General features: G+C 45.0%; 1 protein-coding gene across 8 annotated transcripts in view; it reads right to left on the reverse strand.

The window, feature by feature from the left end:
• Positions 1-24,343, reverse strand: part of LOC119185247 (uncharacterized) — a 255,979-nt gene that overhangs the window by 215,236 nt on the left and 16,400 nt on the right. For all 8 annotated transcript variants that reach the window (XM_075879542.1, XM_075879539.1, XM_075879544.1 and 5 more), the window contains exon 3: positions 18,301-18,385. In XM_075879542.1, the coding sequence (XP_075735657.1) occupies positions 18,301-18,385 (85 nt within the window). The remainder of the gene's footprint in view (positions 1-18,300; positions 18,386-24,343) is intronic.

Below are 24,343 nucleotides of genomic sequence, written 5' to 3' on the forward strand. Positions count from 1 at the left end.
AACTTCTCAAAACGGTGAACCACCTTGCTAGGTTCCTTCCTAACATCTCTGAGATTACAACACCCCCGCATGTTTTTCTGAGCAAGAAAACAGTGTGGACATGGCACCACGCACAAGAGTCGGCCTTCAGCAAGATCAAACAACTGCTAGTGTCAGATAGATGCATGGCCAAATATCACCCGTCCTATGCCACCCCGATTTCAGCAGATGCCAGTTCTTTTGGACTAGGAGCAGCTTTACTACAAATGCAACCATCTGGAGAACATTGTCCAGTGGTATTTGCTTCTCCATACATGACGGCCACGGAACAGAGGTACAGTCAGACTGAGAAGGAAGCACTGGTGGCTATATGGGCAATCCGCAGGTTCGGTGAGTTCGTACGTAGAATTCACCTTACTATGAAAACGGATCATCAAGCATTAGTCACCCTGTTCATCAACATGTGGAAGTGGATATGCTTGCCCCTCGCGCCCGAAACCTGCACCTCAAGCTGATGCACTACCAGTTCACCATGCAGCATGTACCGGGAAATCTACTGGCAACAGCCGATGCTCTCCCGAGGATATAACCAAAGGTTTTTTTCTTCCCTCAACATGGTGGAATTGTTTGCAACAGAAGCTTTTAACAATGCATCCTCATTTTCGCCATTAAATCCTGATGATATCTAGAGAGCACAAAGGACTAATGGCGAGTGCACATCTTTTATCAATCTGGCCCGACACGATTGGCCTCAAAAGAAGAAGCTGCCCCTACATTTGACAAAAGTATAGCGCGGTGGCTAACGAGATCACAGTCTGTGACGGTATTCTGCTCAAAAGTCCCTGCATCCTGGTTCCTACTTGCGAGAACAGAAGTCCTGAATTGGCTGCAGGACGGTCATCAAGGCGTAAATCGGTGCAAAGAAAAAATCTGAGTTTTGGTGTGGTGGCCAGGGATTGCCAAAGACTTTGAGCCCATGGTAGTTCAATTCGAGCAGCGTGCACACACTCTGATAAATCCAGCGGATCCACTCATTTTCACAGCATTACCGTCACCCATGGAAAATTTGGGTATGGATCTCATCCACAGTAAAAGACAAACGTTTCTGCTTGTCGTGGATTATTGCTCCCGCTTCCCTGCAGCTATTACCCTTCGATCCTCTACAGCTTCTGCAGTCGTCGAGGGACACAAGAGCATATTTGCTCAACATGGTATCCCAGAAGTTGTGAAATCCAATAATGGGCCACCGTATTCCTCCCATGAGCTCCCACGAAGTTTGCCGATTCCTATGGTTTCACCCTCGTACCAGCAGCCCCTATTTTCGCCAATCCAGCGGAGAGGCTGAACGGATGGTTCGCACAGTCAAGGAACTTTTTGACAAATCAGGCGACCCACGTCTAGCCTTACTCAGCTGCAGAGATACACCGGGCGTGAATAGCTTCAGCCCTGCTCAGCTCCTAATGGGAAGACAACTCGGTACTCGGGTACCGAAGATGAAAAAGCTGCTGCAACTGTCTTGGCCTGCTAGTGATGCATCCTACAAGATGAAACGCGATTGACACTTTAATCAGCATCTTCGGGCTAGGCCGCTGCTTTTATTAGAGACAGGAGAGCGAGTTTGAGTTCGACCTGACGGAGTTCAAGCTACTGAATTAAGCGAGGCCCAACGACCCCGCAGTTACATCGCTAAGACGGACCAATGTGCAGTCCTGCAGCATGACTGGCGACAACTGTCCGGGTTCTCACAACAGAGCCCGACGGATTCTGCAACTCCTACAGGTGCAAAGAAGAATGCTTTCCCAACAAATTCGACGGCGGACATGCCGGACACTGCAAACGAGGTCAACAGTGATTCTCGTAATGATGGTGTTGTGAGAACGCGTATAGCGGCTGCCGTGTAGTGCCCCCCGCTCGTCTGAACTTGTAAGGTTAAACAAGTTATTGAAGAAAGGAGGTGTTGTAGTGCCACCTGTGTTGTCATCTGTCTGGTGGCGCCACCCGTGGCGCGGACTGGGACGGGCGTCTACTAGGTTTTGTCACGCTAACAAGTGCGGTCACATCTCTTGTGTCTGGCTCTAATGCATCAGCCAACCTCATAAACACAACAGCAGAGATGTTGTGATGTTCACAGCAGAAACAGGGGCTGTGAATTGTTCCACGATGGACCACTTGTTTGTACTACTACACTCACTAATGGCCTGATGCACACTGCTTCAACTCTTCGTGAAAACACCATCACCCTGGTAACCTAAATGTTTTTTTTTTAAATTAAAAGACATATCGGATACGTACCACAGCAATTTGAGTATTTTATCTTCCGTGAAGTGTGTGATTTGTGAACTGTGCACACATGATAAAATGTCGATGTAATTATTCAAGGTGCAATTGGGGAGAATGTATTTGTATTTGGAAAGTTCAGCTTCCATACCATTTTCACATTAGCAGAGACCGTTCAATTGGCATGATGCAGCTGCAAGCTATCTTTTTTTTTCTGCTAGAAGTATTTACTACCCAAATAACAGTAAGCGAACCAGAGCACATCAGACTTAGAAGGGCAAAAGACGACTTTACATCTAGTTACATCAATTATAAGTTTGATATGTGGGGTTTAACGTCCCAAAACTGCCATATGATTATGCGAGACGCCGTAGTGGAGGGCTCAAGAAATTTAGACCACCTGGGGTTCTTTACATTTTCAATTAAAGCGTGTAGAGCAAAAGATAATTAAGTGAGATTTCACTGTTTTTCTTTTTAAAAAATTCTTGCATACATTAGCTTGCTATTACTTTTCAACAATAAATGATGCGTTATGCTAAACATCACAACCATATTTCTGAAAGAATTGCACGCGGAGAAGAATCTTGCTTTCGTGCTGGCTGCGCCCTGACAAAAAATGTGATATACCATACACAAAGCAGCTCGGAGTTATTTGTGTTAGTACACAAACACTTTATTCTTACTTAGACACAAGCGACAAATGCGCATTGAGTTATGGTATGTAACATCAGCCCGTTTCTCGTGTCTCTACTAACCATTGTAAATGTGCATTAAGAAGGTGGCTGTAATTTTACTATTGCAAGAAGCAATGAAAGTAAACTTGTTGGTGTTTTTGTTTTCGCATTTTGAACACAAGCCTTTTTTCCTATTCGTGCATACTGACATTACCATTTTACGACTTTGCTAGCATAATAGCAGTGAGACCTGATGACAAAACTAAAACATACATTTTCAACAGTGCTTGGAAACAATGTTTCAACTTCAGAACACGAACCAGAATGGTCGAGTTGAGAAATACAAGAGTCCAAGCACAGATATTCGTAAAACTTTGAGCACACAAATGGCACCTATCACCATTCCCGAACAGTATACTTACTTACAAGCCATCGTGATCTGCTAGTGGGACTCACTGACAAAAATTTACTTATCTGTTCGGTTTTCATTCTTGCCCAAATATGGACAATTTTGCACTGAGCTAGTAATGAATATTTTTTTTTATTTTAGATTGAGTTCAGGTTTATCTTCAACAGAATTTTTTTATTTGACACCCTTATTTTCATTTTCAACAATGACTATGCTCATTTATGCTCATTCGTGCAATAGCACCACCACAGAACTTGTTACTTTCCCTAGGACGGGCTGAGCTCACTCACATGCTTTCCACTGTTCCCATCAGAGATGAGGTAGGCTAGTCCATGCTGAAACAAGTGTTCTGCGGTGCTGCAAGCTACCCTGACCCATTTTGGCTGATTTTCTTTGGCTATGACAGATGGTTCTATAAAACTTGAAAAGTGGCTCAAAGCATGAATTTCAGAAGAGAAAAAAGTCAATTCTGGCAACCAGAAGAAAAAAATGGCATCCTCCTCAGTCTGCGTGCACGCTTGTACCATTGGCAGTTGAACTTAGAAAAAAAAACAAGATGCTTGTTAGGTGTAATTTTCAAGAGTGACGAATAGTTTCTGTTCTCCTCTAAGTGAGGCCGCGATGACACAGAGCAGTATATTTTCCCTAAACCATTTCAGAAGATTTTTACAAAAGCATCTCAGATAAAAAAGCCTTCATTTACCTGATACCCCAATGTAAATAGCTTCATCAGGTTCACTAGGTCAAAACTTTTTTTTTTTCATATCTTTCTTTTCTGTCCCTTTCCCTATCTCTATACGTAGCAGCATGTCAGCGACATTTAGACGCCAGCAAAAATATGTTTTTCTTAAGAAAGAGTCTCTCTCTCCTGAACCATCAGATCCGGATGATGACTGTGTCCTGCCGTGTCAGCAGTAGATACGCCGTGTCAGTAGATACTGATAGAAGCAGACAAACAGCAGGAGTGCCCAAGTTTTTTGTTTTTTTTCACAACCTTTCTTGTGCTGTTTACTTATGTATTTATTTATTTTTCAAGATTCACTTGCCTCCGACACACTTAGTGGTACAGTGCCGGGAAAGCAATCATTAGCATATTTTCAAAAAAAAACATTTTTTTCATATATCTTACAAATAAAACGTTTTTTTTTTTTTTTCGTGGTTAGAACATACGTAGTTTCAATTGAGTAAACGAAAAAAATCAGGACTTATGTACCTTTCAGGCCAGAAAGCCCAATAAAAAGGGTTAAAGGGCTTACAGTGCGACTCATCTGCACGGTGTTTCAACCTGCAACAACAACCGAGAGCTTTAAACTGGCAGTTTAAACCAACATTTCTTAAATTGATTCATTTTGTAGCTGCACTCTTGAGTTGGCACACGTCGCTGATGCGTGAACTTTTGGAGATGCTGTTCTGTTTTGCATCAGCTGCCATGGCTGCTATAATGACCTCCAGCAATACATATTGATTTGATTGATTGATTGATTGATTTGTGGGGTTTAACGCCCCAAAACCACTATTTGATTATGAGGGACGCCGTAGTGGAGGGCTCCGGAAATTTCGACCACCTGGGGTTCTTTAACGTGCACCCAAATCTGAGCACACGGGCCTACAACATTTCCGCCTCCATCGGAAATGCAGCCGCCCCAGCCGGGATTTGATCCCGCGACCTGCGTCCAGCAACACATAGGTGCTCTCAACAGTGGTTGCCAGAGCAATTCGCAAAGGCCCCGCACCTGCTTCCATGAGCTCAAGGAATAGCCACTCACGATGCATACTGCGTTTCTCTGTGCTCACTTGCTTCTTTACGCAACTGTTTATGATTGGTGATCCCTAACAAAGCAGTTCTTTCAATTCTGCCTGTGTGACATGGACACAGTTGAAAGAATGGAATCTTTCTGCACCAAACTGCATGCAGGGCTACAAAAGAACACTAGTCATCACTTCTCGAAATCACAGCACGAAACCACGAGACAATGTTGAGATTCTGAAAACTTACCCTGCAACACTCGAGAAGATGTGAACCGATTTCACTACAAGTCATCTAACCAAGCTTGAAAAATTCAAGCCAAGCTACCTTCATCAGCCATCGTTAAGATTGTATACCTTTCACAAGAAAGCAGAAAGCATAATTTGCCAGAGATTGACAGCTGTTCCTAGTTTGGCGACTTTTGGGCGAATCATGCAATTCCACGTCCAATGAAAACGCAACCGCTGGGGTCACAATCCAACGCAGGACATTTCAGTAAGCAGCCAAGCACCATAACCACTGTACCACCACGGTGGCTAAACACATGTTGACAGCATCTGAATATTCCTGCTAGCGGACAGCCAAATGTCCAAGATATTGCCCCGCCGCAGTGGTCTAGTGGCTAAGGTACTCGGCTGCTGACCCGCAGGTCGCGGGATCGAATCCTGGCTACGGCGGCTGCATTTCCGTTGAAGGCGGAAATGTTGTAGACCCGTGTGCTCGTATTTGGCTGCACGTTAAAGAACCCCAGGAGGTCAAAATTTCCGGAGCCCTTCACTACGGCGTCTCTCATAATCATATGGTGGTTTTGGGACGTTAAACCCCACATATCAATCAATCATCAAATGTGCAAGATATTTACCATTACTGCAGGTAAAATTTGATTTTATATATACATCATTTTATTGTTAGTAGAGCAACACTTGTGAAATTTTTGCTTTTTGAAGCCGCTGATCTTAATGAAAATGTTTAAATGGCGCATCATGGCTGTTACAGCCTGCGAAAGCTGCAACAACAATACGGCGCAGTGGCGCTCTAGCAGACGATTTGCGAGGCGTGATGCAAAATGGCGCTGCAGAACCTCGAGGTCTTGCGACCGGCCGTCGCGCCCAGGAGCTGCGAAACTTGATTCCGGAAATGATGGCTTAAACAACCTTTACAATACAATCTTGCTCATATGATTAGGATTGATGCGAGTTTTGCGATGATGTGAACATTAAAGTTTCTTCGGATAGACAACACTATATACTGTATATACTCGAATCTAGGCCGCTTACGAATCCAGGCCGACCCCCGAAATTGGCAAAACCAGGGGAAAAAAAACTTTCCTTGAATGTAGGCTTAATAGAAAAAAAAAGAGAACACCATTTTACTGGTAGAAAACACGGCCTTTATTCTTACTCAAGCGCACACCCCTAAAGCATGTAGTACTTAAGTTTATTCATCGTCGTCGTCATCGTCCGCAACATCGCTGTCTTCTTTGTTACTGCGATCGTCCCAGAGAGCATCATCCTCACCGTCCATTACATTGCAGAAACAGCACTTTTTTAAAGCTCTTATTATCATTTCATTTGGGATTTCATTCCATACATGGCGATCCAGTTTACCAGCTGGCCGAGCAAAGCATGCTTGATGCGCCCAGTTGGGGTGAACTGGTGTCCTTTGACGTAAGCCAGTCAGTGTAGTGCTTACGAAGTCTGTCCTTAAAGGGTTTATTAATTGCGATGTCAAGCGGCTAGAGTTGACTGGTCATCCCACCAGGAATTATGGCGATGTTCGTACCAGCACGAGAAAGCGTAATCTTGACATCGTCAGTCAGATGGCCGCAATAGAAGCCAAGGACTAGAAATGAGTGCTTGAACAATGCGGCCTATCGCGGCGTTCACAAATCTTTCTCACCCAGTCCTTCATTAAACCACTGGACATCCATCCTTTCTCATGAACACGCACAACAACATTCCTTGGGATCTTTTCTCCCGCTGGTACGGTCTTGCGTTTGCAAATTATGAACAGAGGAAGTTTCCATCCATAGGCGGTGTAGCACAACATAATCATTATTCACTCTTTCTCGTAACCCACAGTCTTGAGCTTCATTTTCTTCGCACCCTTCTTGTTCACGGTGTACGTCATCGGCATTTCAAAGAACACCGAGGTTTGGTCGGCATTCGCAATTTGTCCCAGTTGGTAGCCATTTTCCCGCATTTTGTCGATTACGTACCGCTGAAACTTCCCGAGCTTCTCCTTAGGGTCATTTGGAAGCTTTTCACACATGGAAGTCCGTTGTCGCAGGCTAAATCCAAATTGTTTCATGAAGCGTGTTGTCCAGCTCCTGCTGGCTTTAAAACAGGCTCGTGAAAAACCCTTCGCAATAACGACTTCTGTTGCCTTTGCATGAATAATTTCAGTTGTAACGGGCATTCCCGCTTCCCTCTGTTCTCGAACAAAATTGGCGACAACTTCTTCCAAAGCATGGTGTCAACCTGTTTTTGGTCAAGTGAACGCCAATCGGGTTGCTGCACAACCGAAGAGTTCAACACGTTGTTTTCATCATCTACGCACATTCTTTTCGTGCACGCCGAACTCTTGCTGCACTCGTAGGTTAAATGTCTTTTCCGCAAGTAGCACGACCTTCCGCTTAAACGCCGCGCTGTAGTGGCACCACTTGGTTTGTGCCATCGAATCTGAAGCACAATTGACACAGGCGTTCCGCGAGCAAGAGGCACAACTACACTGCACAATTGCTCTCAGAAGAATGACCATTGACCAACTCCGCGTCTCTTTGCGCCGTCCGCCATGCGATAGCCGATAGGTGGCCAAGGTGGCAATAGCCGGGTTGAGTTTTACTTGTTTTTCTTTTTTGGTAACCGGTCGTGTATGGGAATTCATTTGATTTTAGACTCCAGTAAGCAAATTAGGTATTTCTGTTCTATTTCAACACAGTACAGGCGTTCTGAGCACCACAAAAAAAAAAGTTCAGTTTTTGTCGACTAAGTATTACAGCTAGGTGGCGTTAGCCGTCGCCCGATCTAAAGGGTACAGCCATGTCAATCCATTCATCCATCGACGGTAATCACGTGACACGATCCACGTTTTTCTATTGTTACATGGCTTTTCCAGAAAACGTGAACTCTTGCCAGCTCGACGACCCTCGCTGCTTGAACCTGGGACTGGGCGATTTCGGGACAACGGACCGTACGAAAGCGACAGGGACCACTATTCTCCCTCTGAACAGGCCTGAGCGGCCTCGTCACCGTGCAGCTATCATAGAATGTCGTGAAGATGAGCCTCCGCCATGCAAAACCAGTACCCCGAGATCAGCGCGTCGAGGGCCGTAATGTTGCTAGCACGGCCGGGCCCTCAGGCAGGTGGCAGCAGCGGCCAAATCATGGTATTCGAATCTAAGCCAACCTCCCCACTTTTTCACTTCAATTTTTCAAAAAAAAAAAACATCAGCTTAGATTCGAGCATATACGGTGACATACATTGTGATGTATGTCACCGCGGCGATGGCGTTGTGGTTAGAGCATCCGCCTCGCATGCAAAAGATCCGTGGTTCAAATCCCGGTGCCACGCAGTTCCCAACCGGATGAAAACAAAAAACAAAAAAGTCCGCGTGGTGGCGGAACTGCATTAAGAGGCATGGGGAGCGGCCTCACCGGCAACCACCACCGGCGATGGCGTTGTGGTTAGAGCATCTGCCTCGCATGCAAAAGATCCGTGGTTCAAATCCCGGTGCCACGCAGTTCCCAACCGGATGAAAACAAAAAACAAAAAAGTCCGCGTGGTGGCGGAACTGCATTAAGAGGCATGGGGTGCGGCCTCACCGGCAACCACCACCGGTATGCACTCCCTCCCCAGAGAAGAATTGGCCACCCTGGTGCAGTATCTGGCCACTACCTCCCACATGCATACGTCACTTAACTAACGGCCCTCAGTCCCCAGCAGCTGCGAAGCAACTGACCACGGCGACAGTCAGATCTGCAACGTAGCAGAGGGTGCTAAGAATCTCTGGATCCGGACAGGCCGCCATTGGAACCTGAACTTAGCAACGTTTAACGCTAGAACCTTATCTAGTGAGGGAAGTCTAGCTGTACTATTCGAGGAGCTAGAGGGTGTTAAATGGGATATAATAGGGCTCAGTGAGGTTAGGAGGACAGATGAGGCCTATACTGTGCTACAGAATGGGCACGTCCTTTGCTATCATGGCTTGGCTGACTGAAGAGAACTGGGAGTGGGGTTCCTAATTCACAGAAACATAGCTGGCAACATAGAGGAACACAATAGCATTAATGAAAGGGTGGTAGGTATCGTAATTAAACTGAATAAGAGATACAAGATGAAGGTGGTACATGTCAATCTGGCTGGATGTACATGTTAATCAAGGCTGGATGTAGGCTTACGCGCCTACATCCAGCCTTGATGACGCTTCAGTTGAAAGCTTCCATGAGGATGTGGAATCAGCAATGAGCAAGGTAAAAACACACTATATTATACTGATGGGAGACTTCAATGCAAAGATAGGGAAGAAACAGGCTGGAGACCAGGCAGTAGGAGATTATGGCATCGGTACTAGACACGCCAGAGGAGAGCTACTAGTAGAATTCGCAGAACGCAACAATTTACGGATTTTGAATACCTTCAACCGAAAACGAGAAAAACGCAAGTGGACATGGAGGAGCCCTAATGGAGAAAATAAGAACGAAATAGACTTTATAATGAGTGCACACCCAGACATCGTGCAGGATGTGGAAGTGGTTGGCAAAGTACGATGCAGTGACCATAGATTGGTACGGTCTTGAATTCACCTAGATTTGATGAAGGAACGAAAGAAACTGATACAGAAGAAGCCAATCAATGAGCTAGCACTGAGAAGGAAAGTACAGGAATTCAGAGTCTCGCTTCAGAACAGCTACTCGGCTCTTAGTGAGGAAACCAACCTTAGCGAAGATACAATGAATGATAATCTGACGAGTATCATTACGGAGTGTGTAGTGGAAGTTGGAGCCAGGGTAGCTAGACAGGACATTTACAAGCTTTCTCAGGAAACGAACAATCTCATTAAGAAGCGTCAAAGCATGAAAGTCTCAAGTACAACAGACAAGAAATAACTGTCAGAGCTTTCTAAGTTGATAAATAAGTGTAAGGTATCTGATGTAAGAAGGTATAACAGGGAGAGAATCGAACACACTCTGAAAATCGGAGGAAGCGTCAAAGCAGTGAAGAAGAAACTTGGGATAGGCGAAAATCAGATGTATGCACTAAGGGACAAAGAAGGCAAAATAACTACCAATATGGATAGGATAGGTAAAATAGCGGAGGGGTTCTACAGAGATATGTACAGTAGCCGGGACAACCACGACCTTAATACTATAAGATCTAGCAGTAACCCAGATGACACCCCACCAGTAATGATAGAAGAAGTCAGAAAAGCTTTGGAGAGCATGCAAAGAGGCAAAGCTGCTGGTGAGGATCAGGTAACATCAGATCTGCTGAAAGATGGAGGACAGATTGTGTTAGAAAAACTAACCACCCTGTTTACGAGGTGTCTCCTGACGGAAAGAGTACCAGAGTCTTGGAAGAATGCTATCATCATCTTAATACATAAGAAAGGAGATGGCAAGGACTTGAAGAATTACAGGCCGATCAGCTTGCTCTCTGTAGTATACAAGTTATTTACAAAGATAACTGCTAACAGAGTAAAGAAAACATAAGAATTCAACCAACCAAAGGAACAAGCAGGATTTCAAACAGGCTACTCAATAATCGACCACATTCATACTATCAATCAGGTAAAAGAGAAATGCTCAGAATATAACCAACCACTATACATAGCCTTCATGGATTATGAGAAGGCATTTGATTCAGTAGAAATACGGTATCAGCCGTCATGCAGACACTGCGGAATCAGGGCGTCAATGAAGTATATATAAATATCCTGGAAGGAATCTACAGGGGGTCAACTGCTATCATAGTGCTTCATAAAAAAGCAACAGAATACCAATCAAGAAGGGTGTAAGGCAGGGGGACACAATCTCCCCAATGCTGTTTACCGTGTGCTTACAGGAGGTTTTCAGAAGCCTAGAATGGGAACACATAGGAATTAGAGTTAATAGAGAGTACCTTATTAACATACGCTTCGCCGATGGCATTGCATTGCTGAGTAACTCAGGGGCCGAATTGCAACTCATGATTATGGAGTTACACAAGAAGAGCAGAAAGGTGGGTCTTAAAATTAATCTGCAGAAAACTAATGTAATGTACAACAACCCCGAAAGAAAGCAGCGCTTCGTGATAGGTAATAGTGCGCTTCAAGCTGTAAAAGACTATGTCTACTTAGGGCAGGTAATAACCACGGGGCCGAACCACGAGATTGAAGTAACTAGAAGAATAAGAATGGGGTGGAGCACATTTGGCAAGCACTCTCAAATTATGACAAGTAGATTGCCACTATCCCTTAAGAGGAAGGTATATAGCAGCTGTATCTTGCCGGTACCATGGTCCCTCAATACTTTTACTGGTCATGAAACTCCAGCGTAACTCAATGGGAGAGCTTCATATACCGCCCGCACTTTCCGCGCCGCGGCGCTGGCGTAGCTACAAGGGGGACGAGGAAGCCGCCTGCTGCTGGCCGCCATTAGCCGAGTGTGAGCGCGGAGTGGTGTTGTTTGTGCTGCTTGCACCTTTTTTTTTCTCTTTTCGCGGTCACCTCGTCGTGACCGCGATGCCCAACACCTGCTGTGTGCCGGGCTGTCGCTCGGGATGCAAGGGCAACGTCGAAAAAGTCTCCCTGTTCTGTTTACCAGCCGTCGCAGAACAATGCGACAGGTGGAAACGTGCAATCCTGCGACAGGAGACTGTCGGATTTTTGTTCGACTCGAAGTATGTTCGCGTGTGCGAAAAACATTTCGATGCAAGTGACATCGTACGTCCGGACGTGTGTACAGTGAATGGGAACATCGTTTCACTGCCTCGAGATCGGCCAAGACTGGTGGAAGGCGCCGCGCCAAGAATTTTCGAAGGTTTGCCTGCTTACCTCTCCAAACCAAAACAGCGTTCGCGTGGACTAACAAAGCGCCCACTTGTAAAAAGGCCACGAGAGCTTTCTCAAGACTGTGATGCGACAGTTGCGAATGCGAATGTCTCCACTGCAGCCAACGAAGAAATCGACGGTAAGCCTGGCACAAAGCTTGCAAGTATCCTAACCGCTCACTACGCTAACAAATTTCGCTCACTATACGCTAACAAAATTGGCTCCTTCCCTTATGAAATTTGCTCTTTGTCAGTCTTTGGAGATATTGTAAGAACTGAGAATCGCCCAGGCTTCGCTGATGCAGGGTGTCAAACAGAGGTCCCAGTTTGTTCAGCATCGGAGCTGCAGAGAGTGAAGGCGCAACTTCGCAGCGTGAAGCAACAGCTTCAATCATGCCAGCGGAAACTCGCAAAAGCGGAGGCGCATGCGAATAAAAAAGGTGGAATGTACGGAGATATTCACAAGCTGTCAGACCGCGAGAAGCTCATTATAGACCAGCGCATCATGAAGGCAAATATGAAGTCTCTGAAAGCAGCACGGTAAGATCCCGTTTGTGAAGCGTGTTTGGAGTTTTATGTGAAGTGCGGTTTTCGGAGTGTGCGCGTTTTCTTTCTGGATAATGATAGAAACTGAAAAGTGATGCCGTGGACCAAAATGCAATATTTTGTTTTACTTTGATAGTGCTGTTTGCTGGTGCTGTCGCTGAACCGTGAACACAAAAATCTGCATTTTATTTATTGCAGGTATAAAAAAGAATGGCTTTACGACTGTTTACTGCTGAAAATCAAATCGACAGCAGTTCATACATTTCTTCACGAGAATAATTTTCTGCCTCTACCACACCCTCGCACACTCTACTCCTACCTAAAAAATCTGAAGGCCGGCTTTGGATTTGATGAAAATTTATTTGCCATCCTCAAAGACAATGTGGGAAATATTCCAGAGAGAGAACGCCGAGGTATCAATTTTTATTTTTTTTTGCAATTGTTTTTTCGGGACTTTAGGTAAACAGCTGAAATAATATTTTTTTTCTTTTGGGGTCCTGATGTTTGATGAGATGAGCGTGAGAAGGAGCCTTCATGTAAGGGAATCGGATATGACACTGCTTGGAAAGGTCGACTTAGCAGAGCACACGAAGCCTACTGACCAAGTGAAAGATGGTGACCATGTGTTAGTGTTCCTTTTCCGACCATTCTTCGGTGGCTGGTCGCAGACTGTTGGAGCGTTTTGCACGTCAGGGGCTGCACCAGGCTCCGCTATTGCTAAACTGCTCCTGCATTGCATTGGACTCCTGTCGAATGCCAATGTCGTTGTGGATGCAGTCACTTGCGATAACTCTATTTCGAACCGATCAGCATTGAACTCTTCGGGTAAATATTCATAGACATTATTTATCCTCATGGTATCTAGTACGTGATCTTAAATATAGAAATGTCTTCCTTTTAGGTGTCAGCGGCGATATCGCCAGAGTGTCAACGTCATTTGAGCATCCATGTCACTCCTCCGAAGTCAGTCAGGTCATAATTGACCCACCTCACATCTTCAAGTGCATCAGGAATAACCTTCTGAAGACTGGAAAATTCGTGGTGGGTAAAACACAGTTTAAGATAAGTCATCACAGTGCTTTGGCTGTTTTGTCTCACAGGCTTTTTCTTAATGTAACACTTGTCTGGTGACAAAGAAGTACAGCATTTCCACTTTGAAGTTCTGCTAGACTACGAGCAGCAGCAAGCTGGACCTTGGGCTGTGCCAAAGCTTACGAAAGCACACATCAGGCCCAACGCTTTCCAAAAACTGAGTGTGAAACTTGCTGTCAAGGCAAGTCTGCTCTAGCATGTGTCATTAATTATTAATATGTATCAAAAAGTGCTGTTCCTTCATGAAAATACAGCACTCTGCCATATAACTTCTCTAAAATCTTTCACCTCTTCAGTGAAAGCACCGCTTCAGCAATGAACTTCTATCGCAGTAGAGAAGAATGTGTGAAGCTTCGTGGCCCCAAAGCAACCACGGATTTTGCGAGACGAACGAATATTCTATTCGACTGCTTAAATTCCAAGAGGCCACAAGATGTGCAGTATAATGAAGAAGAACACATTGCTGTAAGCCCTAATATTTCAAAGCTATGGTCGCTTCCTTTGAAGTTCCAATTAAATCAGATTGTTTTTCAGACACTGAAGGAGAACACCGAGTGGCTTGACAGGTGGCACACTTACAACCAGAGTTTACCAAAGCAAAAACAAATCTTCTTTCTGAGCAAGCCAACATGCAATGCTCTGAGAATGACTTTGAACAGCACAGTGACGCTTGTCGAAAAGCTGCTGAAATGTGGCTTTCGCTATGTTTTAGTTGGAAACTTTGGACAAGACCACCTCGAGGTAAATATAAACGTTTTCGCTAGTTTAAGGCATTTTCTTTGGACTTTTCTCTCTTTCAGAGTTTTTTTGGCATAGCAAGGCATGTTGCTGGAGCAGGGGGACAGCCAACGGTTCAGCAATTTTTGTTCATTTACCGGTTGCTCTCGATGAACAACTTGATCCGTCCGCCACAGCGAGCCTCAATTGAAGGGAATTATCCACGTCTCCTTTTGAAAATGCAGGATCTCTTTCAAAATGAAGAACCTACTGTTAATCAGGTAAACATTTTAATAGCACACCAACGCTGCTCGTAGGGTGTCTCTCTATCGTATGAAAATGTGCTGAATGTTGTTTAGCCCTTTGATGCTAATGACATGCACGTCTGGTCGTATGATATACAACGAGGTTCTATTCTGCCTTTTCACTTTTCAAATTTCTCACTCTTGCGATTGTGGTATGAAAAAATATTTACGTTTCAGATTAATACCTTGGTGGTTCTTTTTGATGATATACTGCTGGAGCCTGCTGAGTGCATGCAAGATATGATTCATCCGGAGTCAACGAGGGACTGCATTTTGGATTACCTTGGCAGCTATGTTGCAAAGAAGTTTGCTACAATAAGCTGCAAGGACTGCCTCCAAACACTTAGAAGCAACTCCCGAGAGCTAACTGCATTGACTGCAATTAAGACGAGAGGATTTTTGCAAGTGCCATCGGCGCAACTATTGCGCCTCTTGCAAATTGTGGAGGAACATGTTCAAATGCGCACCATAGACAGTACAGCCTGTGCCAATGTCTACATGAACATTGTTGAAAACATCTTGCTGGACGACCGCACTTCCTCGGCCAGTGTTGGCTGTGGAACACATTTTGTGAGCACCACGACAGAAGTTGTGCACTTTTTTATTAAATGCCGTCTGCACTTTTTTACGCGCGAACAAAACAAACTGTTTCGTGCTGGTAGTCGCCCATCCTGTTCGGCCAGAGGAGGGAAAAAACCAGGGGCATGAATTTTTTTTTTTTTTTAATTATCTTTTTTGTGTCATTCACTCTATCTCCCAACTTTTCATCGATAGTTTCATCCACGCAGATTTAAATAAACTCTATGTACCTGTGCTCATGGCAGTTTGGAATTCTTGACAATTGCCAGTAATTGCAGCAAAAAAAATATGCAGAGAATTTTGCCCACATTTCCTTGCAAGGCGCAGCGTTGTTGCAAAGTTCGAAATGCTATCCACTGCTAGGTAAGTGGCACACAAATTTATCTCCGTTAGGCAGAAATATTTCGCACTTAAAGAGCTAAAAAAAATTTAAAGAGATATCTAAGTGGACAAAGAAAAGAAAGTGTTCGGTTTAAGCCCGAAAGCGACTATACAGAAATCGAGAAATGTAAAAAATGTCACGAACACATCCGTCACTTGACAGATACTCTCAGTCAAAACATTGCCAGCAATCAATGACTTGGGCAATTTGACAATGCGCATCATGTACAATATTGACAATACTAATCACTGCTATGATTTGTTAGCGATAACACGGAGAAGGAAAATATCTGAAGAAGTGTATTTGATGGCAAACGCTTCTGCGAACGCACACCTGCCCTTCCAAGCGCGGCAGATCAATGCCCTCCTGTATATGGTGGCGCCTCTGGCAGCCACTTTTGTCCCTGTATGAAACTTTCGCGGGAGTTTCATGACCAGTAAAAAGTATTGAGGGACCATGCCAGTACTTAGCTACGGAGCAGACACCTGGAGACTTACAAAGAGGGTTCAGCTTAAATTGAGGACAAAGCAGCGAGCAATGTAAAGAAAAATGGTAGGTGTAACTTTAAGAGACAAGAAGAGAGCAGAGTGGATTAGGGAACAAACGAGGGTTAAGGATATCATAGTTGAAATCAAGAAGAGGAAATGGACATGGGCCGGGCATGCAGCGCGTAGACAGGATAACCACTGGTCATTAAGGGTAACTAACTGGATTCCCAGAGAAGGCAAGCGGGTTAGGGAGAGACAGAAGGTTAGGTGGGCAGATGAGATTATTATGTTTGCAGGTATAAATTGGCAGCAGCAAGCACAGGACCGGGTTAACTGGCGGAACATGGGAGAGGCCTGTGTCCTGTAGTGGACTCAGTCAGGCTGATGATGATGATAATGACACTGATTTAGTGTTAAACGAACAGTTTCCCCAGCAAACACGGAGGATACAAAAGTGTGATTGACCGCTGCACGCGAGCAGCACAATGCAGCAAGTCTGTGAAAGGAAGACCCGTTCACAGTTGGCCTGGAAGGGAGCGAATGCGGCAATACTCACAGAAATTTCCCTCACTTCGCTGCCGGACAACGACGCCGTGAGGCCAACGCGAAAAAAACAGTTCGAGACCAATTGTGCCACCACGCGATAGCAGATGACCTTTGTGCTGCGGCTTTGGCTACACTGGCTGCACTAGCTTTCTAACCATGTGATGTAAACAACCAGCCATACATTCAAAACGGCAGCCAAGGCGTCGGCGGGTGCTGTGGCTCGCGTCAGAGCAATCTCGAACTACCCCACGCAGCTTGACAAAGTTCACGGCTTTGAAAAATGTGCATTCATTGAGAGCCTAGTTCAGATTACGATCACCGCGAACACCGGTAGGAGAAGAAGGTGCAGCAGCAGCGAGTTAGTATGCCCTAACGTCTCTCACTTTTGCACTGCCAGATGAATCCGTCACTACCGCTGCCAGTGCATCTGCTCATGTCAATTCTTTTGACATATCTCCCGAGACAATGTTTATAAAGATATAGACTGTTTCTTTTCGGTACTTTCCATGCATAACTAGAATTCGATAGAGATTTTAATGCTCAGGAATAAATTTACAAGCGGCTAAGATGGTGGCTATGGTATGTATACGAGGGGCGAAACGAATGTAAACAATTTGGACGGGTGCGGACGCGGTTTTGCGGTTCATCTGGCATTTTCGCTTGAAGTATTGAGTGTGAATTCTCTGAAACATTTTTTTGTGTGTCGGCTTGGCTGCGTGGTTTTCCGGCCGCTTAAGCGACAAAGCAAGTGAATTTTCAGTTAGTTTGGCCATTTCGCTCACATTGATGCCAAGTGCAAACACGCCAAGCCATCAGTATGAGTGAAAAAAATCGCGGCACTTTATTGAGCGGTGGTAAAAGCAGGAAAGTTCAAAACAACATCATAGACTTTTTTTCAGCTAGATATACTGGGCCTTAATAATGTTCTTGTTCATCTTGATGATCAGCTTTAACTTGTTGTTGGATCATGCGTATTCATATGATTCAAATATTTTGCATGCTCCCTTCGAATTTGTATCATTGAGATTCTACTGTGATTGAAAGCATGAATAAATATATTGCTGCAACGTAACATGTCACAAAAGTGCACAGCAGCCTTCCCATAAATGATCATAGCACTAGTATATAATATCATTCAATCCCCCCCCCCCCTTCGACCCCGTGACCTCCATATACAACACTTGAACTCCACTCAATGATTGATTGATTGATTTGTGGGGTTTAACGTCCCAAAACCACCATATGATTATGAGAGACGCCGTAGTGGAGGGCTCCGGAAATTTAGACCACCTGGGGTTCTTTAACGTGCACCCAAATCTGAGTACACAGGCCAACAACATTTCCGCCTTCATCGGAAATGCAGCCGCCACCGCCGGCATTCGATCCCGCGACCTGCGGGTCAGCAGCCGAGTACCTTAGCCACTAGACCACCACGGCGGGGCAACTCCACTCAATGAATCAAAAACCCTAACTCAGAACAGTCACAGCTGGCAAATGTACTTTAAAAAAGTTATTTCGCTCAGCACTTACCGTCGCATTTGTCCTTGACTTTCTTGAGCAATGTCAGTTGCCGCTGCACTTGCTTTGCAAGCTCTTCTCTCGAGGGCTCCTCTACCTACATGAACAACAATATAGTTAAACAATTCAATACTTAGATTTGGTCTCGCGTGCCTGACTATCAGCAGTTGACATTTTACAACATCTTTTTAACACGAACAACAGTAAAAGGCCCCTGTATAAAACTGTTTTTGTACATGAGCTCAACAATCTTTTCTACAGAACCATGCACACAACAGTCTTTTCTACAAAACCATGTCGACTAGCCAAGTAGAGCACAGGATGTTAGCTTTTTTATGTTTCATTTTTTACAGCACCGCAGTATCTTTATTTCACCTGTAGCAGACATGGGTCAACAAAAAAATTCGAGCTCGCTACATTTCAAGAAACATATTTTGCCCTGAGGACCCGCTCTTCAGAGTAAAATTTTCCTCAATCACACTCACTCAGACTCGCTAAGCTTTTCTAAATAAGACTCATTCTAACTCGAGCTTAGCAGCATATCATTTAGCCGGACTAAGACTCAAACTCGCAGTTTCAGCGGGGCCTGTAACTGTCAACTCAAGAGTCCATCAACACAAAACTAGTCTTTTGGATCCTGGTGTCAATGCACTTTAGCGCCAATATCTCACATAATCAATGCTCTATAATACGCCTTTTCATCGTGCACCTTCATACACAAATTATATCAGTGGTTTCAATCCAGGAGGACATCTTTCCCAAATACGTACCTCACACAAGATACTTTTATCAAGAATTTCCAACGAAAGAATATGCAGGGGGAGGTCCTGGCATCCGATCCCCCAACTCATGTCTCTGCTCAATAAATATTACGGTGGTGCATGAACACTGATGCATTGAGATATGCGTGAATAGACTTGAGAATAAAAATAAGCCCGTTTAAGGCAGATCGCAATGCTGAGGATGACTAGATAGGTCCATAAGTGAACACTAAAGGTGAAGCCCACTCAGGCTCACTCAAATATAATTTGCGATTGGGGCTCACTTGGGCTTAGCTCCATCAAGATTTTCCTCAACTGGACTCCCTTGAAATCGAATTCGCCAAAATGCTGGCCATCAGGAATCCCCTCAAGATTCAGACTCGTGGTGTGACAAAAAAGAGTCGACAGGTACGTAAGTTTTTCAACCAGAGATAGCACAAAACTTTCAAATTGTTTTCGCAGCAGGTTCACCCCCCCCCCCCCCTACATGCAGACACTATCGTTTAGTGTATGTTGACTTGCGAGCGTTTGGTGCAAGCCCAACCCTGGGGCCATCCTAAACTGTGCCCTAGGGAAAACAATGCTGCAGTGCAGAAAGAGTTTCCTTATCAAGTCTTTTGTTGATTTTTCGTTTGACTAGTGTCTAAGCTACAGTGTCACCCTTTTTCTAAATCCCCAATATGTTTCTCTAGTCCCATCTCAATTAGACTTAGACATTAGGTTAATTGAAAAACTGCTGAACGTTGACTGAAATGCATCAGCGAATTAACAAAAAAGGTGCTGTAAAGCAAACACAAAGATACAGAGAGGGACCTTTAGAGTAAAAGCTCGTTAACTCAGATCTCGCGGGACAGGAGAAAATATCTCAGTTGAACGAATTCCAAATTATCGAATGGACCATGAAAACAAAAAGAAAACACACTTGGCACAGACAAACCTTTATTTCCCAAAAAAGTGCGTTATTTTCATCTGCTTCACCATCAGAATTTCTGACAAAACAATCTCATTTAATCCCATTTCATCAGGTGGTGGTGCGTACGTTCACTGTCGCGAGAACAAACGCAGAACTCCTCAAAGACAGCGAGGGCTTCAGCGGCCTCCTGCACGGTGCGGCGACGTCGCGTCGGCTCATCCTGGTCGTCATCAACGAAACAGTGATTTTTGTCCTCCTCAAGCACTTCCGATAATATATCATCGTCAGTCAGCGAACCAGACACGGCAACATGATAGTCTATAGCAACGTAGTCTAAAATCTGGATGCCACAAGGAAGAAGAGAGTCAAAACGCGTGTCATTCACCTCGTCGTCCATATTTCCAGTGGGCTTGCGGGTGTCCTCTGGAGTGGCCTCTGGAGGAATATCCGTCGTCAGGGCGGACAAAGCCGCTGTGCCGGAAAGAATTTGCAATGACCGCGGGCAGCGTGTTGCTCCAGACATGCGCTAAAATGTGAATTGGGGTCAGGAGACTCAGGTCATATTCTCGCCCTGCTTCCTTGCACAGCAGGATCCGTTCCAGCACACGCTTTCTGTACCTGCTTTTAACGTGCTGAATTATCCATTGATCCAGCCGTTGCAGAGCAGTCATCGTGTTTGCAGCTAAAAATACAAGTTCGATGCGCTCCAATCCTGTCACTCTGGTATGAGCGCTGCAGTTGTAAACTAGAAGTTAGATCTTGCGCTTGTTAGCAGAGAGGCGGTGGTCAAGCTGGCGCAGGCAAGCTAGGAAAATATCCGAAGCCATCCAGACCTTTTTATTGGCATGATATTGCACAGGAAAGTGGTGAATGTTCTTAAAACACCTTGGGTTATGCACCTTCCCGATCACTAGCAGTGGCAGGCACTCAGTGCCCAACATATTTAGAGCGTGAAGCACAGTGACCCGTTCTTTGCTCTTCATCCCTCCAATGCATGGGTCACTCTTGAACGTGATCGTTGCATTAAAAATGTTGGCAGGTTGATAACGAACCAGGTAATGGGGAAGCTCAATTGTCTTCCCCCTGCTTGTTTATCCCCTGCTGCTTTTACCCAGCAAATGTTTCGAAATATCAACCCGTGCCTTTCTCTATAGCGGGCAAACCAGCCTTCAGATGCACTGAAAGATTCGATGTTCATTCTCAGTGCACACAGCCAGCAGTACCTTTAACTCGAACGCTCTGACGCGTGACTTCGGCTCGCTTGGAATGAGGTCAACGCCACCAAGCGTCGAAAATTATATGCTTGCTGCAGTTAAGGACAGATGTAGCACGCGTCGGTTTTACTAGTAAATTTCTGTTTGCAGTCTGCCTGACCAACAGGTCGAATGCACTCACTTCGCATCCCATTTTCTACACGTTTCCCTCGTGGCTACTTTATCACGAGCAACCATGGCGTTCATTATCGTATACTTACCTTGACAATGAACAATTGTGTGCGACAGCTTACGCACCTTTCAAGTTTGAATTCGCTGCTGCTGCTCAAAAGGAATCACGTGTATCAAAAGCAGAGCAAATGCACGATCATGGGGTTTGTAAAAGTGGCACAATAAATCTGAAATGCAGTGGCATTTCAGATTTATCTGAATGCAGTGGCAATAAATCAGTGGCATCTGAATGCAGTGGCAATAAATCTGAAATGCAAATATTTACAGGCAGCGTGAATTGAACTGCACTCGCAATTTAGAGTGTGCCTTCCTGCTCGTTTTGCGCTGCACGAAAGATGTAGTCTTGGCCTGCAATAATTGTGCGGGTAATAATATCTGGGGTTCAATGTCCCAGAAGCACGATTTTTTTATAAGATAACATGGCAATTTAAGCTTTTATACGATCATCATCATCATCAGCCTGCCCATTAAAACTGCTTTGCTTGCCTTGCATCTATGCGTCTCTCTTGTTGAGAACATGCACAAACATTTCGCTCCAAGACGAAATGTTCCGTCAAGCGTGAACCAAACAGAAATGCACACTCTAAATTCCGAGAATAGTTCCATTCACGCTGTCTGAGAACTAATGAATCAGAACATGCCCCACCACGTTGGTCAAGTGGCTAAGGTACTTGGCTGCTGACTCGCAGGTCGCAGAATCGAATCCTGGCTGCGGCGGCTTCATTTTTGATGGAGGGTAAAATGCTGTAGGCCCATGTGCTCAAATTTGAGTGCACGTTAAAGAACACGTAGGTGGTTGAAACTTTTTTACCCTTTACTACGGGGTCGATATGATATGTATGGTTTAACGTCCCAAAACCACCATATGATTATCAGAGACGCCGTAGTGAAGGGCTCTGGAAATTTCGACCACCTCGGGTTCTTTAACGTGCACCCACATCTGAGCACACGGGCCTACATTTCCGCCTCTATCGGAAATGCCGCCAAGATTCGATCCCGTGACCTGCGGGTAAGCAGCCAAGTCCCTTAGCCACTAGACCACCGCGGAGGGGCTCCACTACGGGGTCTCTTATAATCATATGGTGGTTAAACCCCACATATCAATGAATCAGAACATGAGCAATACCACTGCATATCAGATTTACTTATTGTGCAACTTTTACAAACACCATGAACGTGCTTTTGCTCTGCTTTTTCCATGAAAGTCTGTTTGCTCCATTTTTTATGCATGCAATTCCTTTTGAGCAGCAGCTGGCAATTCAAACTTGTAAGGTGAGTTGGCTATTGCACGTAATGGTTAATTGTCTAGGTAAGTACACAAAAACAATCGCCATGGGGACGCCATAACGTAGCCATGAGCAAAAGATGGCAAAAACGGGATGCGAAGTGAGTGCATTCGACATGCCAGTCAGGCAGACTCGAAACGCAAATTTACTAGTGAAACAGACGTGCGCTACATCTATCATTAACTGCAGCAAGCATACCATTTTCAGCGCTTGTTAGCGCTAACCTCAGTCCAAGCGAGCAGAGGCCACGCATCGCAGCGTTCGAGTTACAGGTGCTGACGGCTGATCCTTTCAGCTTGCTGTTCCGCATGTCTGTTATCCACCGCATCAGTGCGTCTTCCAGCTTCGGGTGTGCTGCAGTCCTTAGTTGTCTTCGTTTACCAGCGAATTTGCCGCTGTCAAAAGCCTCAAAAACTTTTACATGGTTCTTGACATAGTCCCTTAAGGTGCTTCTCTTAACACCCTACTTCTTCATTATCTCTCGTCCACAAACACCTGCGTTCATGTCTTTCAATATCATCACCTGTCTTTTCTAGATTATTTGCTGGCTGCTGTGGCCGCTTGACTCCTGTGATGGTCGCCATCAGTATAAAATGCCACAGCGATGCAAACACACACACACACACAGCCGCAACACGCGAAGTCACAACACAAAGAACCAAGTCACGAAGTACCCCAGCCGACGTAGCAACCAGATGTTAGTAGACACTAGATGTGTCGGTAGCTCACGCGCTTTCGCCGGGTGCTGATTAGTGCCACCTAGGCACTTCCCTTTTATTCACTATCATCATGATCATTTTCTGCTGCAGTTCGTTCGGTTTCAGTTTCTCCAAAACTCCGGTTCCACTGTCGGTTATGGCAAGCAGTGCTTGAGCCTCCAAGCCGTCGAGGTCGCGCGAATCCGGAGTGGCGCGGAGTTGTGTGAGATAACCGATGCCCAGCTCAATCCCTCCCAGTTATTGAACATTTCACCCCAGTGAATTATACACAATTTCGCTGGGATCGCACCGCGAGTCTAAGGTAATCGAATTTCCTAGGAAACGAGGTCCAGATAAACGAGCTTTTACTGAACCACAATAATGAAAAAATAAACAAGCACCTTATTAATCCATACTATTTTTTTTGCTTTATGTTGGTGTTACACCTAATACTGAGCTATATTGAGAAGCTACATCATCATCATCATTATCATCATCAGCCTGACTACGTCCACTACAGGACAAAGGCCTCTCCCATGTTCAGCCAGTTAACTCTGTCCTGTGCTTGCTGCTGCCACTTTATACCCGCAAACTTCTTAATCTCATCTGCCCACCTAACCTTTTGTCTCCCCCTAACTCTCTTGCCTTCTCTGGGAATCCAGTTAGTTACCCTTAAGGACCATGGCTATCCTGTCTACGCGCTACATGCTCGGCCCACGTCCATTTCCTCTTCTTAACCCCCGTTTGTTCCCTAATCCACTCTGCTCTCTTCTTGTCTCTTACCCCCGAATGCAGAGATGTTACTTGACTCAAACTTGACTCGTTCTTGACTGACGACAGTCTTGCCGGTCACCATAAACCGTTCTCGAGCTTGTGGACGACTTGAAGGCGACTTGGCTCGGTCGAAGTCAGGACAAGTTTCAAGTCAGCCGCGGCGCTAGCTTGAAAGCGA

This window comes from Rhipicephalus microplus, chromosome X (genome assembly GCF_043290135.1).
Source record: "Rhipicephalus microplus isolate Deutch F79 chromosome X, USDA_Rmic, whole genome shotgun sequence".
In the NCBI taxonomy this organism is placed as follows: Eukaryota; Metazoa; Arthropoda; class Arachnida; order Ixodida; family Ixodidae; genus Rhipicephalus; species Rhipicephalus microplus.